At 48.6% G+C, this 19,499-nt stretch overlaps 1 protein-coding gene across 7 annotated transcripts in view; it reads left to right on the top strand.

The window, feature by feature from the left end:
* The window catches only part of RBM23 (RNA binding motif protein 23), a 532,419-nt gene extending 521,518 nt beyond the window's left edge, over positions 1-10,901 (top strand). For 3 of the 7 annotated variants that reach the window (XR_015296039.1, XM_086923661.1, XM_086923660.1), the window contains 2 exons: positions 1,097-1,181; positions 9,198-10,901. Coding sequence is in view for 3 of the 7 variants with exons in the window: in XM_086923661.1 (XP_086779787.1) it covers positions 1,097-1,181; positions 9,198-9,201 (89 nt within the window). In the remaining 4 variants the exon portion in view is untranslated. Of the gene's footprint in view, positions 1-1,096; positions 1,186-9,197 lie in introns of those variants that run through there. The other 4 variants (XR_015296038.1, XR_015296040.1, XR_015296037.1 and 1 more) reach the window with 3 other exon arrangements.
* Positions 10,902-19,499: the final 8,598 nt, after the last annotated feature.

The following is a 19,499-nucleotide window of genomic DNA, read 5'->3' as shown; positions in this document are numbered from 1 at the left end:
CTGTGCATGCCCATCTCCTGTCGCACTTCCGATGCAAGTCCACAACAATAGAGCTCGCTGGCGACAGCGCTTCGCGCTGCGTACGCCAGGCTCGACCTAAAAATGTACTAGGCCGATGTGTCCCAGATGCTTGCAGGTTAGTGCTGATTTTCTCCACATGGTGTGGTTATGTCCACTTAATTGTGGTCTCTTGGCAAAATGTACTCTTCTGTATATCTGATGTCACTGCATCGATTTTGCTATACAACCCTGCGTTTTGTCTTCTGCCTTCTGGGGTGGTGACGAAACAATTAAGGAGATTCCAGACACTGGCATTGGTGTTAGCAAAAAGACGTATTGCCATGTCCTGGAGGGATGAAAACGCGCCTCCAGAGGTCGTGTGGCAGAAGGATGTGGTCCTCTGAGCAAATACTGAGCTCTCGGTTCGGGTGGATGCCAGAGCTTGAGATGGGGCAATGGGATGAGTACTTGATCAAATTGAATGCGATCCATGCCCCTGCTCATCAAACTTATGTACCCCGGCCATGAGGCCTAATGTTCATGCCATCTAATGGTTGCAGTTAATCGCTACGGTGATATGAGGTATTAATGCATATCTGTCTTTTAGAAGCGGATAGGAGGGCAGGTTGCAGGGAAACAAGCTGAGTTGATTGTATTTTCTGATGATTGTTAACTTCTCATTCTGACAGTATCTTGGTGGCTGTTAATGGCATGGCTTTGTGCTCCCTCTGTTTTACTCATCCATAAGTAAATGTATTGCTGCACACGGTTACTGAACCAGCCTAGTCCACACCACAGCACTGCAACATTCTGATGTTTTAAATGCATACTGCAAGTGGAAATGTGACAAAAATGTTAGTAAAAATTAGAAAAAAAATGTAAATGCAGTAAATAAATTGACCTAAGTTTCCCTTACGTAGCACAAGTGGTTACTGGGCAGGTCTTTTGCTGGTTCCCCCACACCTTTTTCACCTGACTGGAATTGACCACAATCCTCTTGTGAGAATGGGTACTTGTGTTGTCGAGGAACGTTCTCTAAAGTCTTTAATTCTGTAAGCCCATTGCTCAGCTGTCTTTCTAATGCTCTCTTCCACAGCTATAAATCCTGCCTTAAATCTCAGTTCCCCAGCCGTTGCATCGCAGTGTCTGCAGCTCTCAAATGTCTTCCAGTCTCAGACCATGTGAGTATTGATTGATTTCTAGAGGCACGTATTTCTGAGCCAAATAGAGCACTGTCATCCTAGCTGAGGGGAAGATGCTTCCAGAAAATTTGTAATGATCTAGCTGGTTCTCTTAGATTATCAATAGCATCCACAAAACTGTGCACTGTTTTGTTCTGAGGAGTGGGATTGGTTGTACTCGTGTGGCATGTTCACTGCAGCAAAGAGTGGTGCTAGTGGCACTTGCGTAAGTTGTTTTTTGCTTTAAGAAATGCAATGGAAGTCACCTGTACAAGATGTACTGTACTACAGAAAGATTTGCCAGTGGCTTGTTTTTCTTGTCTGAAATATGTGGTTATTTTTGTGCAGTTATCTTCTGTTTGGCACTTGTGCAGACGTTTTTCATTTTGGATCTATGAATGTCTCTTGTGTCATTTGTTTTACAAATTATTGTAGTTAAGTAGTCTCGGTTCACTAGACTTCGGTGAGAAAATTGAGTTTTGCAGCGTGAATCTTTTCTGGATTCACATGCTGTGCAGTATTCCGCCATCTAGTCGTTGGGTCTGGAATTGCTGTTTGGGGAGGGGGGGGGGGGGGGGGGGGGTTCGTTGGTGGGCGTCGACATACCACCATTTGGTGTCCTTCTGTGGCGTCGACAGGCTTCCTCCGGAAGCTCCCACCTTTGGTCGCCATCTTCAGATACTTTTTTTCCGTAGTTGGGTCTGGATTGTTACGGAAGGAGCTTCTAAGATTTGGAGAGAAGAATGTACGAAAGTTGAAGGAAATAGCTATACAGGTCAACGATATCTACACTCAACGTTCCGGTAGTCTATTCAAGCAGTCTGAGTACGCCGAGATGGAAAAAAACACAACTTCAACGAACAACCAGAGAATGTACATGCAGGGGGCTCGATGCGCAAGGTAATGGACAAGACACCTTTCAAGTTCGGCAAAAATTGTTATCACAAGTATGCGCAGAAAGATCAGCCTCCATTTTGCCTGCTGCTAGATCATCAAAATCAAGACTGAAACGCGTGCTAGGTCTTCACCCCGAAGACTTTGAGGGTGAGAGAAAGGCAGAGAAGGGTCAACTACAACATTGCAGGGCCAGGGCCCTACACCTTCGCTCCGAGGCCTGGGCCTCCAGCAAAGAAGAGGACAACCTCTGAGAAGTGCCTGATGTCAAGGACACAGATGGTCGGGAGGTAGTTGTCGAGAAGACTTCTAAGGAGGTAAGAGATGCGTCGACCTCAAAAAAAGTAGACGAGTCACGAAAAACTGACTCTAGAGCCTCGAAGGGAGCCTCGGCATCGCAGCACTTGACGACCGCAGAAGCGTCCAGAGATAGGCACTCCGTCGGATCCTTGGGCAAGGACTTCAGAACGGCAAAGACCCTCGAAAAATCAGAAACGTCAAAAGACTGACACAATAAAGACGCTTTAACGTAGACAAAGGAGAAGTCAAAACAGGCTTAGGTGACCGCATCAGCGTCGGCAGCAGACTTGAAAAGAAAGGGCGAAACTCTCAGCATCAAAATCGCGCGGAGCTGAGGTAGAGAAAAAAATGGAAGCGCCTCGAAGCCGAAATGGCAAGCATACTACAGCGCAAGAAAGAATTCAACGCAAGCTTGAAGCATTTCAAGATAACGCCGAAAACTTCAACAGAATTAGAGAAAGTCGTCGAGGAGTTGCAGCCCCCAACAACCCTCGAACTGCTCGAAGGAGAAGAGGAAGAAGGATTCTTTTTCTAGGAAGACTGAGACTTCGATGAATACACATATGTAGAGTTGGCAAACTCAGAGACTCAAGACCTCCAATGGCAAGATCTCGATGCGGACTCATCAGAAGAGGCCATTGATACATATCCCTGGAGGTCCTCACTACCAGATGACATTGGGATGTACAATCCGGTGATTAAAAATGCTGCTGAAACTTATAGAGTGCATTTGGAAGAAGAGAAACCACAATCATGTTTTCTGTTGGTAACTTTAAAGCCAACACAGTCAAGAAACAAATTCCTTCCAATGCTGCCAAGTGTATTGGATCAAGGAAAAGAATCATTTAAGGAGCCCACAACATGCAGAGAAGTCGCACCAAGAACAGAGAAGAAATACAAACATTCTTCTAAAGATCCAATTTACATCAAGGGGTCAGTAACAGTGGACTCTATTATCACTTCCACTGCTAGGAAAAGAGCAAATGTGCCAACCCCTGATGGACCACCACCAGACAGGGAGAGTAAGAGGAGGGACCTAGTGGGAAGAAAGGTCGAGAGATGTGCGGCAAACCAGTGAGGCATAGCCAACTTTAATGCATTGCTAAACCAGCATGCATATCAGCATTGGGAAGAGGTAGAGGAAATACTGAAACACGTACCAGAACAGTTCCAAAAGAGAGCTACCCACTTAGTAAAGGGGGTGAAACATTGCGAATACATGCTTAAAGTCCGCTCTTGATGCAGCAGAAACATCGAGCAGACAAATGATGATTGGCATCACAGAAAGAAGGCATGCTTGGCTGAAAATCTCAGGTTTCCAACCAGAAGTCCAAAGCAATATAATTAATTCACCATTCAATGGAGAACAACTGTTTGGGGGCGTTTTTTATGATAAAGTAAATCCGACAACGAGACCGCAAGATCTATGGGCGCTCTACAATTCAGAGGCATGCGTAAGGGCACCCAGTCAAGAAGACCAACAGGTAGAGGTAGTCACCACCCTACTAGCTCACACCAAGCATACCGGCAAACATACCAGGGATCAAGCAGAGTTCAAGAGGGCCAGCAACAGAACTTGCAGTACCAGCAGGGAAGTCCTTTCGTGGGCGCCCCAGTGAAGAGGCCAGCCACAAAGAGGCGGTCCACAGACCACACCCAAGGGACTGCATTCCAAAAGGGGCACACTTAACGAAAACATCACCAAGTGTGCACACAGCATTACAACCTTCATAACATCCTGTAAGTGAACAGTTCAGTCATCATACTACACCAGTGGGAGGCAGACTGAAATATTTCCTCCAGGAGTGGAAGGAAATAACTTCAGACAGATGGGTGTTAAACACAATGCAGTACAGTTACTGCATAGAGCTAAGCAAACTACCTCCCAACAAAAAACCTAAGAAAAAGATACATTCACAAAGGGAATTATCTAAATTACTGCAAGAAGTGCGGGAACTTTTAACATAACATGCAACGGAACACGTGCCTGACAAGGAGAGAAACTACGGCATTTACTCCACGTACTTCCTCATCCCAAAGGTTGATGGTACACTACGCCCCATCTTAGATTTACGGTTCCTAAATAAGTTCATGAAGACACAAAGGTTAAAAATGACTACGCTGCTGGAGGGGATACCTCAATTGCAAGATGGAGATTATATGGCAGCCATAGACTTCACCAATGTTATCCTATGGGAAGAAATTAGCTTAGCAGGTAAGTAGTGTTGTCGTTTTTCTTACTCCGTGTTGGAGCCTGGATCCAGCACTAGTGCATCTCCTGTAAACAATTGAAAGATTACGTTCAGGTCATACAGGTGATTTTTAAGGAATGTTTGTAAGTTTCCAAAATCGACACTTAGAAACTTTACTGGTGAAAACCATACAATGGGTTCCTATTGAAGAAAATTCAAGTTACTGGTAAGTACGGTTAGAATTACTTTTCAGGTTCAGTCCTGGACTAAAAGATACAGCACTGGGTTCTCTCCTGATGCCAGGTGAGTAAATCTGAGTTCGTTTTGCTGATTTTAGATGAATATTTTTAAGTTTCAAAACGCCACACTTAAAAGAATTTCCAAGTGAAACCAGTCAATGTTATATAAAACTATAGGGAGAAAGTCGGTCTGAAAATTGACACAAAAACCTTGAATGCTCAAAAGTGAACTTCTCACCAGATCGACATAGCTTGCCCAAACATTGGCTTGAGAAAAAGTGTCTCCATCAGCCCACCCATTTGGCGGAGCATCGTCATTTGGAAGACTCTGAGCTGAGCGAAAGGTCAGATGTTGCCAGTGTTGCTCTAAGGCTAACAAGTATGGAAACTTGACCTATTGTTCTCAGAAGTTCTCAGCCTCAGTTTGTTCAAAGTATGAATATCACTGATGGAGTGCAGTGCTTAGTGTATGTGAAACTAAAAATGACTAAGAGGACAAAAAATATGTTTATTAGGTATTGTCCTGGTGTCATAAGTAAAAACCGCCTGATAGTATTGAAAGAATTAACTATCTCTTGGCAAAGTGTGAGTCAATGTTACCCTATGGAAGAAAAGTGAGTTATCGGCTTTTGGGTAAGTACTCGACTGGCAGAGTTAAGGTTCTGGGCATAGACTCAGGGGTGTTCCAGGGTCAGGTAGGTACAGTTGTTACACCATCAGCAGCACAGGGGCAGCCGGGTGCAGAGGGAGTTAGGCCCAATGTTTTCCTATGGGTTGCAGGGGGCCTTTGGTTGGTTGGTTGGTGGCTGCTGGCAAGCAGGCCACGCGGCATTGGGAGCTGGGCTTCTGGTCACTTGCTCAGGGCAAATGGGGAAGCAGATTAGGACAAAGGTTGCACTCCCAGGGGCACTCGGGTGGCTGGGTGCAGGGTGATTTTGAGCCATTGGGAGCTTAATGTTATTCAATGGGAGACTTGGAAGTTGAACAAAGGCTGCAGGCTCGGGGACGGAGGGTCTTCAGGTGCGACCACCACTTTGAGAGGTAAGTTGAGATCTTGGAGGATAGGTAGGCACCCAGGAGTTGGGCACAGGAGGCAGTTGGGCGCCGGTTGAAGGGGTGTTTTTTGGTGTTGGGAAATCTTACCCTCAGCTGGTCGCGGTTGTGAGACTGCAAGCGTCGTTAGGATCGTCGAGGAGGGCCTTTGGGCAGTGGATTCTGGGTCACAGTCGCCGGTGGGACGTCCTCTGGGTCTTTGTCCACTCAGGCACACGCCGGGCTCGGCGGGGGCAGAGTGGGCTGGATTCGTGGTTCCTGGCTGGCACCAAGGGTGTTGCTGTTTGGCAGAAACACTGTTCATGGCAGTCCCAGTCTTTTAGGTGATCAAGGCAGACCGGTCCTCCAGAATGTTTGAGGTTGTTGTCCGCAGAAGATGCCGGAGTTAAGCAGGAGCAGGTTCAAGGATCAAAAGGCCTGTAGGGTTCTGGGGCCAAGTCAGTTGGTTTCGTCCTCTTGTTAGCAGCTGCACTGCAGGTCTTCTTGTTTCTTGTCTTCTTGTTTTCAAATAGGGATCTGAGGAAAGAAGGTTCAGGCTGCCCTTAAATACTAAATTTAGGGGCGTTACAGGTAGGGCAAGGGAAGGGCCTTGTACTGGGGTGAATACAACCCCTATCCTGCTCCTCTCCTGTGGGAGGGGTGCAGGGGCCTAGCTCTGATTGGGCAGGGCACCCCATCCTCAAGATGGCGGCAGCCCGGAGTTGTGCCTCGCCTCGCCTCTCCCACCTGAGGGGTGGAGTTGGCACTGGGTGGCAAACCCCCTTTCCTCACCTAGGGTTTCCCGCCTGTCTTCCCACCAGAGTGGGGGTCAGAACCTGTGGGGGCCTGTCTTCCCACCAGAGTGGGGGTCAGAACCTGTGGGGGCCAGTTGCTGACTACAGCAATTGGCCTGGGGAAGCTCACAAAAAGCGGCATGCTTTTGAAGCTTCCCCTGCCCATCCTGGGGTCGGAGGCTTGGCACCTCGACCCAGGATGTGGATTGTTTCAGGCCCCCGTGAGTGGCAAGCTCTCGAGCCTCGGTAGCCACGCAGTCAGGACACTGGGAATTGGTTAGGTTTCAGGGGGCATCTCTAAGATGCCCTCTGTAGTGCATTTGGCATTAAATCCCACACTGGCATCAGTGTCCGTTTAATGTGCTGGGAAGTTTGATATCAAACTACTCAGTCTTCAGTGTAGCCATCATGGTGCTGTGTAGTTCGTAATGACAACCTCCCATCACCATATACTCTTACAGTGCCCAGGAATGGCCCTGGGTACTGTAGGGGCACAGGGCTCATGCACCTGTGCCCACACCACTGGCATAGTGCACCCAGCTAGAGGGGTGACTGATGTATGCAAGGGCAGTGTGTTTGTGGGGATGTGTGCCATGTCAACTTTATTTAGTTCTGCACTAGGACACTCAGCCTGCAAAGGCAATGTGTGTGTGTCAGGGTACAGGGTACCTAAGGGTGGCACAATAAGTGCTGCAGCCCTTAGGGGTCTTCTTTGGTCACAATGCCCTGGCGTACCTAAGGTACCATTTACCAGGGGCTGACATGTGGCCAGAGATGCCAATTGGGTTTTAGTTTCAACACAGTTTTTAGGGAAGGAACACAGGCCCTGGGCACCTGATTGGTAGGAGCCCAGGGTGGGAAACAACCATTACTTAGCATCTTTTACTTCGCTATTCCTTTACTTAGCATATTTTACTTCGCATAGTCCTTTACTACGCATGTTTTTAATTAGCATGCCTTTACTTCGCATATGCTATTACTTCGCATATGCTATTACTTCGCAGGAGAAGAGTGGATCCATGGTTGAAGGTGAGGAGAGGGACAAAGGGCAGAGAGAGGTAAGTGGGGCAGTGTAGTTAGGGTAGTGTTGTAGTGTATGTGTAGTAGTGTATGTGTAGTGTCGGGGTAGTGTTTTAGGGTAGTGTTGTAGTGTAGGGTAGTGTTTTAGGGTTTAGGGTAGTGTTGTAGTGTATGTGTAGTGTAGGGGGTAGTGTTTTAGGGTTTAGGATAGTGTTGTAGTGTATGTGTAGTGTAGGGTAGTGTTTTAGGGTTTAGGGTAGTGTAGGTGTGGTGTAGGGTTTAGTGTTTTAAGGTAGTGTTGTAGTTTGTGTAGTGTAGGGGGTAGTGTTTTTGGGTTTAGGATAGTGTTGTAGTTTACGTGTAGTGTAGGGGTAGTGGTTTAGGGTAGTGTTGTTGTGTATGTGTAGTGTAGGGGATAGTGTAGTGTTATAGTGCACGTGTAGGGTAGTGCTTTATGGTTTAGTGTAGGGGATCGTGTTTTAGGGTAGTGTTGTAGTGTAGTGGGTAGTATTTTAGGGTTTAGGGTAGTGTTGTAGTGTATGCATATCTGGCAAGTGGTTGCGTCCTACAAAACATCTTCTGCCACTTCTAGCTTTGCAGCAACCGAATATTCAATTCACGGGCCTGCATTTCTTTGGCCAGTATAAATAAGAGTAAAACTCTCAGAATGTAAAACTGTTGGCCAAAAACCCAGGACTGGCTGACGGTATTCTTTGCATGCAAATCCGCAAGGGGCTCAATGTCTAATTATTCATTTTAGTTGGACATGCCTGCTTGCAAAATAGGGTATTTTAAATAAGCTCCTGTCTCTCTAAACAAATCACTCAAATGTTTTAGAGAAACAACCTGAAAATGTTGTGTGGCATATTGTCAGTATTTTGTAGTCCCGAAATTGTTACTTTGTATTCTGTATTTATTTTCTGGTTACAAATGTTAGTTTCCATGTACCCTAATGTACTAACACAAATGCACACTTTTTGAAAGCGGTTCACGCTTAAAGTTTCCAGATAACCTACCGTATTAGTGTTTCTTTCTGCTCTGTGTCCATTTTGCAAATCACCCTTTGCTCCGGGGATGCATCACCTTATCCTTCAATAACGCACGTCCCTTTGCCCCGTACCAGGAAGCACTCGGTGTGCTCACTTAACAGCAATACCCAGTGTCTCCTGGGTCACAGGATTGTGTGAGTTTTGGCCTGTGTGCATTTGTTCTTGCACGTCTGTTGAACTCTGCCTCCTTTATGTTGCTCTTTGTGCTGCCTATGCCATGTGCCTACATGCACTATACAAAAGCGAAATCTATTTACTTTCTCAGTACCTGTTGTGTGCTGTCCATTGGTAAGCGATACTTGTTAAGTACAATACTGCTGGTTTGCTCCTCGTTTTAACATGCTGTATTGTGATTAGTATCCATGCAGGTAGTGGTGTGAGTGATGTATGTTCATTTCGTTGTGATGTGATGTACAGTGGTGGCAGTGACACGCATGCAATATGTACTGATCGAGTGATTGACCCTGCTGCTGACTGCACATCTCTCTCTTTGCAGGTAAGACATCGAAGGTCCATGCCACCAAGAGCTTCCCAGCATCAATAGCTATTACCAGATTCTCAGTGCCAGATGGAGTACTGTCCTAGCAGTGGTAGCAGCGAAGATGTCAACTGGACCAATGCCTCTGGACATGGGGTGGCAGAAACAGACCAACTGTTTGTGAAGCAGATGAATAGCTGTTTTTATGTCAAGTTGTAGCAATACAAAAGAACATCCTAGCAACAGTCAGACTGCCATTTGTCCCATGAGACGATGGAATCATGGATTTCAACTGGATTGCCTATTTTGCCCTAAATTTTGGACACCCTTCAGAGTAACGAGTGCCAAAGCCGAGCATTTGTTGATAAAGGACATCTTTTGAGATTGCGCTGCCCTCTGGAAGGTCGGACTTTGTGCTGTCGGTACTCAAGAGAAATGGGACAGAAAATCTATTGCCGTTTCTAGCAACCTGTCTTTCCTTTCTGTGGCAGGAGTACCTCTGGCAGACCAGTGAAATTCTCCATCTCTTTCCTTGACTGTACTGTGAACCAGCAATGTTTGATCTGCCTCCGGTACAAGTTTTCTGTAAATATTCTATACATAAAACAGACTCGGACTCGTAGTATACGAGTGATGGAATCTGCTCTCATTTATAGTCGGATGTTAGTTTCCCAGATATTGTGGAGTGTGGTATTATGAGCGAGGTACTGTACCCTGGTTATATCGTAAATCATTTTATTTTTTTTCGCCTCTAAAAAGCAGGCAAAAAAAGTTAAACTGGACTTCCTGTGAATTCTCTTGGCAGGTGGGCGTACTTCACTGAAGCCAAGCAGGCAGAACATAGGGATGTGTTCTGTATACTTTTAGAAGTACCCATCCACTCGGCGTACCTCTGCCCAGCAAAGGTGAGATATGGGTGCACTGGAAAGATGGATGTTTCCCCAGTATTTGTATGGTCCATAGGTTCACAGAAGTGTCCCTTGGCATTAGATGATTCCTTGCAGCACATGAATTCCTGAGCTGTGTCAATGTAGAAAATCCTAAAAATAGATCAGTAACTGTTAATTTCTAGCTAGCACTGGAAGGGCCACATCAACTGCAAAGAATATACTTACTTGTGGCAAGTAACGCTGTAGAAACTCCTCAAACAGACTGCTCATGGAAATATTTATTCTCCTTTGATTTGAAGTCTATCAGTGCTCTCTGTGGGGCTCATACATGTATTGTCATGGCTTAATGCACTAAAAGGGTAGTTGTTGGTTACTGTTCCAAAATCTGGATTTTGGTAAAACATGTGGGGAACCTGCTCATGCTTCCAGCAAACTCACTAGAATTTGCCTGGTTGCGGGTCGTGAGGGGGTGACCTACTTTCTGTGGAGTAGAGCCCTCTGGCCTATTTCAGGTTTATAGCCATACTCCTATTTGGAAGTCGGAAGTGCATATACCTCCCTTGTAGGGACCACCCATTACTATGACAAAACAAAGTGGGGCTCTGTTGTAAACTTACCCCATCCCTTATGGGCTGACATTGTTATGTTGTTGACTATGCTTTTCTATATTTTTATTTAAATTCTCTTGTATTCTTCTAGGTATTCATGATCCGATCAGTGGATGGACAGTTGGGCCTCGGTCTACGTTTTTCTTTATTTTCGTTATTGGCCCTCTGTGCATAGTGCTCATGAATTTTCTTTAGGATTAAAAGATAATATTTTGTATGTGAAATGTCTTCTTTCGTCTTCCTTATCCTGACCTTTAGGCCTTTACTCTAGTGTCAATGAAACTTAGAGGTATAATTTCTGATAAACTGCAGTCTTTTTTTGGTAGATGTGTGCATTTTTTTGTATGCCTTCTAATTTCATTAAGGGGATAGAACCCGGTTAGAGAAAAAATATTTTAACAGCTGACCTGGTAGCCTTTTTTTGCTTTACCAAAACGCACATATTGACTAAAAAGGCAAATGAGTTTGCATGTGTATGGAGTTGTAAGTGCTTGCATTGAGTCATGTGCACAAGATATTGAAAGGGAGCTAAAAATGTTCTACTCATGTTTTGTTTGATCTGTTTATTGAAAGTTTTGTACAAGAAATAAAACATTTGACGAGCATATACATTTCCACATGTAACCAATAGGCAATCTGTGAGGTGGAATGTGTAAATTAGCATCAAATTAGCATAAAGACATAAGTCATGAATTATTCCTGGCTAATAACAAATGTCATACCCCATGTTTCATATAAATTTAAGAATCGTTTGGCGAAATTGTTTTTTCAAGTTGCAGTACATTTTAAGTATGCTTTACGTGTACATATGAATTACATATATACAGCTCATATGGTTTCACTCCACCATGTCACGTCCGCTAGCTAGTCAATCAAACAGTCTTATTGCTATCTAAATCAATAACCCAACCAGAAGGAGGGGTAGGGAATGGGAGCAGGAACCTCTGAAGAGAGTGGAAATATTGACCTCAATCAGTTCAGAAAAGTAAAATTTCTACAATTGTACATTTGCATATCTGAAAGAAACAGGTTAGTATTAGATTCCTTACCTTAGAATATCCCCAGGCGTCAGACTGGATCCGGAAACTTTTGCGTAGCAGTACCCTTGCGCGTCGGTAGGTGTCGTTGGCGCCGGGATGATGTCACCAGAGTACTTAGACGCCGCCCTCGCACGCTGACGTCAGTTCTTATACACAGCTTTTGCGCGCCAGAAACGCAGAGCCATGATAAAAACTAACACTGGTGCCATGAAACTAGGGCCCTGAAAGGGGATGACCTTAACCCTAGATATCGGTTCTCAGAACGGGGAGGATGGGTGGGGCGGTAAGGAATCTAATACTAACTACTGTTTCTTACAGATATATCGTTACCAAAGGTAAGTAACTTGTGCATCTGAAAGAAACAGGTTAGTATTAGATTCCTTACCTTAGAATGGATACCCCAGCAATACAACCCAGTGGTGGGTCTGCGAACCAATGATCACACCAGAACGTCCTGGAGGACGGAACGGCCAAAGAAACCATCCCTCCGGACTTGGCTGTCCAGGCAGTAGTGTCTTGCGAACGTGTGCAGCGAGGCCCACGTAGCTACCTGACAGATGTCCTGCAAGGGGACTCCCCGGCCCAGGGCAGTAGTAGCCGCTGTGGCCCGAGTGGAATGGGCCCTCAGCCCAACAGGAGGCTCCTTCTTAGCTAAAGAGTAGCATGCCTTGATACACAAGACGACCCACCAAGAGATGGTCTGTTTGTGCACCGCCCGTCCCTTCTTAGCGCCCACGTAACCAACAAAGAGTTGGTCATCCACCCGGAACTGGCGTGTGCGATCCAAATAGAATGAGAGCGCACGTTTTGGGTCTAGACGGTGGAGTCGCTCTTCCTCTTTAGAGGGATGCGGGAAGAAGGTGGGCAAGTTGATGGACTGCCCGATGTGGAAAGCTGTGACTACCTTGGGCAGGAAAGAGGGTCTTGTCCGCAACACAACCTTGCCGGATGGACAGAAAGGAAGGGAGGCTTGGATGAAAGAGCCTGGAGCTCCCTCACTCTCCTGGCAGAGGTGATGGCAACCAGGAAAGCCGTCTTAAGGGTAAGAAGACTGAGAGGGCAGTTATGAAGTGGCTCGAAGGGAGCGCACATCAGAAAAGTTAGTACAAGGTTCAAGTCCCACTGATGCATCATGAAAGGAACAGGGGGGGAACATATGAGTGATGCCCTTTAAGAATCTATTAACAGAAGACTGATCAGGTAGCCTTAAGAAGGCGGAAAGGGCAGAAAGGTTGCCCTTGATAGTGCCCAGAGCAGACGCCGCCCTCGCGCGCTGACGTCTGTTCTTCTTTTTCCGCACCAGAAAGCGCCGATCTGGAACAAGTGGTACCCTTGGTCATTTTTTTACTAAACTTTTTTGATCATTTTTGATCACTTTTCGAAGTCGAACGACTCAGACGGTGCCGGTAGGGATGCCCGGGTTCAAACCCTGTGTCGACTGCAGCCGACTGATGTCGATTACCGACCCCCATCGCCGGTGTCTTCATTGCCTGGGGCCCGACCACGATGACAAGTCGTGCCCAGACTGCCAGTCCTTGACGTCGAAGGCTAGGCGGGAGCGGTCCCGCAAGCTCCTCGAGCTCCCGCAGTCGGTCCGCACCGCTCGAGGTCCCAGTCCGGAAGAAGGTAGAGGGACCCGTCGCAGGGCTGGAGTCATCACTGCTCGGAGGATCAATACCACTCCTCGAGCTCCAAGTCCTCGGGTAAGAGGCACAAGAAGTCGAAGAAGTGACATCGCTCTTCCGACTCCCCCCTGACGCTCGCGCGACGCTGTCGGGGGTTCGGGTGACACCGCCCACGCGGCTCCACCGGTGCCGGGGGCATCGCGACCTGCTCCATACCCACCGGTCCCTGGGCAGAATGCGACAGATGAGTTAAGGGATGCCAGTGGTTTGGACACTTCGCCAGACACTGGTTTTGTCTCCCCTCCTACCGTGGCTTCGGAGGAGGGGGCTACCCATAGTGTGGTGTTGATGCGGGCGGCCAAGGCCTTATCCCTTGAACTCCCCGTTGCGGCCATGAGGAGTAACCTTTTCACTGAGGTCCTCAAACCGCAAGCAAGCTCTTCGGAACCTCTGTTGCTGTTTAATGAGGCCTTGTCTGACGTTCTTTTGGGCACCTGGTCCAGGCCTGCTACAGGACCCTATGTAGATAGGAACGTGGCCAGACGCCACCGCCCGGCTCAGGGCGACCCTTGCTTCCTGTCCACCCACCCCATTCCCGAGAGCCTGGTCCTACAGGCCTCTAACTCCCAGACCCCATTCCCGACGGCTCCCCCGATCGGGAATCCAAGAGGTACGAACACTATGGAAAGAAGATGTTCTCCTCACTGAGTTTGGGGTAGCGGTCAGTTAACACCACGTGCCTCTTGGGCCGTTATACTCACTCTGTGGGACACGGTCGCGGACTTGCTGCCACAATGTCCGGAGGAGGCCCGGACTAAACTCGCCCATGCCCTTGCGGAGAATCGAGATGCGGCACAGTACTCCATCCGATGTGGGCTGGATACAATGGACTCGTAGGGCAGAGCGATGGCAACGACGGTGGCGTTTCGCCGCCACGCCTGGCTGAGGTCCGCCAACTTTTCGGCTGATGTCCAAAACACCTTTATGGACATGCCGTTTGATGGCCGTCGCCTCTTTGGCGACAAGGCAGACAGTATGCTTGAGCGCTTTAAGGATTCCAGGGCTATGGCCAAGTCCTTGGGCCTGTCGGCCCGCGCCAGCAGCCTGCTGCCTTTCGCTCCTTTTGTGGCCAGGGAAGGGGCGCCCCCACACGTCCTGTCAGCCACAGGCCGCAGACTAACATCCAACGTCCTGGCGGACGTGGTAACCGTCGTGGCGGTGCCCGGGAAGAACGGCAAAACCAGTCCACATCCACCCCCACAGCATCCTCCTCAAAGCCCTCCTAGTCCGAGCTTTCAGGCCCACACAACGCCAGTGGGGGGCAGGGTTCGCCATCATCTCCTTCACTGGCGCACCATCACTTCAGACAGGTGGGTGCTGCAAATCGTCCGAAGGGGCTACTCCCTCCCCTTCGAGGCGACCCCTCTAGCCATACCACCGCAGTACCACAGCGTGTCGGGGGATCACTTGGATCTTCTGCGAGAGGAAGTTACGGCTCTCTTGGCCAAGGGGGCCATCGAGCGCGTTCCAGGGCCAGAAGTAGGGTGTGGTTGTTATTCCCACTACTTTCTGGTTCCCAAGAAGGGCAAAGAGGGCCTACGCCCTCTCTTGGACCTGCGGAACGTCAACGGCTTCCTCCGGAAGGAGAAGTTCAAGATGCTGACTTGCGTTGGACTTGCAGGACGCCTATTTCCACATCCCGTCCTGCCGGCTCTACCTACGGGTCACGGTAGGCCACGAGCACTTTCAGTTTACTGTGCTCCCCTTCGGCCTTACCAGCGCCCCACGGGTTTTCACGAAAGTGATGGCGGTGGTCGCAGCTCATCTGCGCAGGTTGGGGGTTTCATTCTTCCCCTACCTCGGCGATTGGTTGTTGACGGCGGACTTGCCCCAGACAGTAGTCAGCCACCTTCAGACTACTGCCGACCTCCTGCACCTACTGGGGTTCTCCATCAATGTGCCGAATTCACACCTGCGTCCCTCTCAAAAGCTCTTCTTCATCGGAGCGGTTCTCGACTCGGTGAAGTTTCGGGTTTATCCTCCCGAACAGCGGGTTCGGGATATTCAGGCTCTGATTCAGATCTTCCATCCGTTATCCCGAGTCTCGGTCAGGTTGATGCTGTGGCTTCTGGGGCTGATGGCCTCCTGCATCCTTCTGGTGCATCACGCCAGGTGGCGGATGCAGGCTCTGCAGTGGGACCTGAAGTTTCAATGGGCACAGCATCAGGGCAACTTTTCCGACCATGTCTTGATCTCGGAGGGCACTGCAAGACTGTTGCAGTGGTGGCTCACGGACCGCGATTGGGTCAGCGGCAGATCCCTCTCCCTACCCCAACCGGAGCACGTAGTTGTGACGGACGCGTCCCTCTAGGGCTGGGGGGGGCCACATGGGAGAGGCTGAGATCAGAGGCCTCTGGTCTCCGGCGGAGTCCCAGCTCCACATCAACCTTCTGGAGCTGCGGGCGATCCGGCTTGCACTGAAGGCATTCCTCCCCTCTGTCCGGGGTAGTGTAGTGCAGGTGTTCACGGACAACACCACCGACATGTGGTACTGCAACAAACAGGACGGGGTGGGGTCGTGGACCCTATGCCAGGAGGCTCTGCGCCTCCTGGCATTGGTTGGAACATCAGTGCGTGACCCTGGTGGTTCAACACCTGGCAGGTTCCCTGAACGCCAGGGCGGACGACTTCAGCCATCTGTGCATGATGGATCACGAATGGCGTCTGAACTCGGATGTGGTGCAAGGCCTCTTTCAGAAGTGGGGAGAGCCTTGTTTAGATCTATTCGCCACAGAAGAGAACGCGCAATGTCATCAGTTCTGTGCGTTGGAATTTCCAAGGCGATACTCGCTCGGAGACGCTTTTCGTCGCCAGTGGAGCTGCGGTCTGTTGTATGCCTTTCCGCCTATACCACTTCTGCCCAGAGTAATGAAGAAGTTCAAGCACGACCGGGCCCAAGCCATCCTTGTGGTTCCGGACTGGGCATGAAGATACTGGTATCCCGAGCTACTCAGCATGTCAGTCGATCCCCCGCTTCATCTGCCTCTTCGGGAGGACCTTTTGTCGCAGCGGCAGGGGACGGTCCTCCACCTGAACCTGTCCAGTCTCCACTTACATGCGTGGAGATTGAGCGGCGGCAGTTGAGGCCATTTGACTTGCCTCCTGAAGTCTGTAATGTGATTCTGGCAGCCCCAGGCGTCCCTCCACAAAATCGGTATACGCCTGCAGGTGGAACAAATTTGTGGTAGGGTGCACAGCAAAGGCTGTGGATCCCCTTTCTGCCACTCTTTCAGTCTCTTGCCCAGCAGGGCTCTGCTTTGAGCACTCTAAAGGGCTACCTTTCTGCTGTTTCCGCCTTCTTAAGGCTCCCTGATCAGCCCTCTTTGTTCAAGTCCCCAGTTGTAAATAGATTTTTGAAGGGCATCACTCCAATGTTTCCTCCTGTTACTTTCGTTATGCCTCAGTGGGATTTGAACCTTGTTCTGACCTATCTGATGTGCGCTCCTTTCGAGCCACTTCATAACTGTCCTCTTCGTCTCCTTACTATCAAGACTGCATTCCTGGTTGCCATCACCTCTGCCAGGAGAGTGAGTGAGCTCCAGGCTCTTTCCTCTAAACCTCCTTTCCTTTCTGTCCTTTCGGACAAAGTTGTGTTGCGGACGCTACCCTCTTTCCTGCCCAAAGTAGTCACAGCCTTCCACATCGGGCAGTCCATCACCTTGCCCACCTTCTTTCCGCCTCCGCATCCCTCGAAAGAGGATGAGAGGCTCCACCGTCTGGACCCAAAACATGCGCTTTCATTCTATCTGGATCGCACACGCTTGTTCCGGGTGGATGACCAACTTTTTTGGGTACGTGGGCGCTAAGGAAGGTCGGGCGGTGCACAAACGAACCATCTCTCGTTGGGTCGTCTTGTGCATCAAGGTTTGCTATTCTTTGGCTAAAAAGGAGCCTCCTGTTGGGCTGAGGGCCCATTCCACTCGAGCTACAGCGGCTACTACTGACCTGGGTCGGGGAATCCCCTTGTAGGACATCTGTCAGGCAGCTACGCGGGCCTCGTTACACACGTTCGCACAACACTACTGCCTAGACAGCCAAGTCTGGAGAGATGGCTTCTTCGGCCGTTCCGTTTTCCAGGACCTTCTGGTGTGATATTGGTTCGCAGACCCTCCACCGGGGGTTGGTATTGCTAGGGTATCTATTCTAAGGTAAGGAATCTAATACTTACCTGTTTATTTCAAATGCACAAGTTACTTACCTTCGGTAATGATATATCTGTAAGAAACAGTAGTTAGTATGTTGTAGAAATGAGGAATTTGCGAAAACCCAGCGTATCTTCCCTCGCTAAAGAGACCACCTCGGCCTTAAGCCAATTCAACATTGAATTAAACCATGCTTTCATTGGTAGGGGTTCTTCCGCTTTCCACTGTCGTGTAATGATCTTTTTGGCCCAACAAGGTCCAGATCAAAAAACCTAGCTTTGTGCTTTTTGGGGAAATTCCTGTAATACATGCCTCCCATGTCCGTGGCACCTCCCTATCAATACTAGCAGCCAGCCCATGAATCACCCCATCCCAGTACGAGTGTAGATCGGAGCAGGACCAGAGCATATTCAACAGATCCGCATCCAACAATTTGCAGCGAGGACAGCACGCATCTACCCTATGAAAATACATGTTGATCTTGTCTGGGGATAGGTAAGCCCTGTGAACAATGTAAAATTGAATCAGTCTAAAACGTGCATTTTAGATATCTGTCTGGGGCTCTCCAAAACTATGGGTCACTCCTTCTCAGTGTATGGGCTCTCCTGGTCCTCTTCTCATTTAGTTTGCAGCAGCGTTAAGTCCACCAAGGTGTGTTATCGGGTCGACTCCGTGAACCACTTCACTAGATGATGCCCGGTACCCATTACATGCACATACTGCATAAGGAGATTTGTTAGGGGTTCCTGCGCAATGTTACCCCACCAGCTCCGCATCATGGCCGTCCAAGAGGCATGATTCAGGATTGGCCCGGGGAACTCTGTCCTCCTCCATGATGGCGAGGAATGGCAGCAGAGAGCTCTCTCCATACAGATCCCCCAGTGGGGTTAGGCCTGCCCCCACCCATTCTCTAAGGTCCGTACTCTGGACTGTCCTCTTAATGTCGGTATACCTAGCTGAGTCATAACAGGCACATAATGTGTGACATGGCAAGTGCCCTGCGGAAACATTTCTGCGCAATCTGAACTAATAGTGGAAGCGATTTGTGCGATCTATTACAGGGATGGAATAAAAAGGATCCTATCCAGGGAATACGGAGGCTCCTCTTGCGCCGAGTCTGACAAGTTTAGTTCCTGCACCCATTTTGCGACCCACAGATGCCAAGAAACAGTGCTCTAAATTGGGTAAATCCAGCCCTCCATGTGACCGTGGCAGGTATAACTTTGTCAGTGCTACCCTGCACTGTGTGTTATTCTAAATAAAACACCTTATAACCCCCTCCAGGGAACAAAAGAAGAACAGAACACAGGCAGGTAAAGCGGGAGAGTAGCAAAATAATAAAGAAGACGTGGCAGGATTACCATTTTTATTAACTCCACCCTACCTATAACTGAGAGGTTAAGCGTCTTCCAGAATTCGATTTGGGATTTGAGCTCTGAAACTGCTCTAGTGATGTTACCATCTAAGAGATCTTGGTTGTTGTCTATGTATTCCCAGGTCTTTGAACGCCACCTGTTGCCTATGTACTACCGTCCCTGCCACCTTCAAACAAGCATTTTCCATTCCAGGGGGTATGGGGAATAAATAAGTTTTACCCCAGTGCTCGCCCAGACAATAAAGCAAATAATCTCAGCATGTCAGGGATGACCTGCTGGACGCCTAGAGATCTTTGACATAAAGCAGAATGTCATCTGCATATAGCAAGACTGCGTGTAGGTCATCCCAAGGTGTATCCCCCAGTTCGGTGCTATTTTCTGCAGTGCCATTGCAAGTGATTCAATTACCAGGGAAAAAAATCAATGGGTTGAGGGGGCACCCCTGGTGGGTTTCCCTTTCTATCGATAAAGGGTCGGAGAACAGAGTCCCCAAACGCACCCAGGTTGTAGGAGCACCATAAAATAACTTAAGTCTCAATATGTATGGCCCAAACCGATGGAGAACTGCAAACATGACCG

Source organism: Lissotriton vulgaris, chromosome 5 (assembly GCF_964263255.1).
Source record: "Lissotriton vulgaris chromosome 5, aLisVul1.2, whole genome shotgun sequence".
NCBI lineage: Eukaryota > Metazoa > Chordata > Amphibia > Caudata > Salamandridae > Lissotriton > Lissotriton vulgaris.
This window is presented reverse-complemented; position numbering and strand designations above follow the sequence as displayed.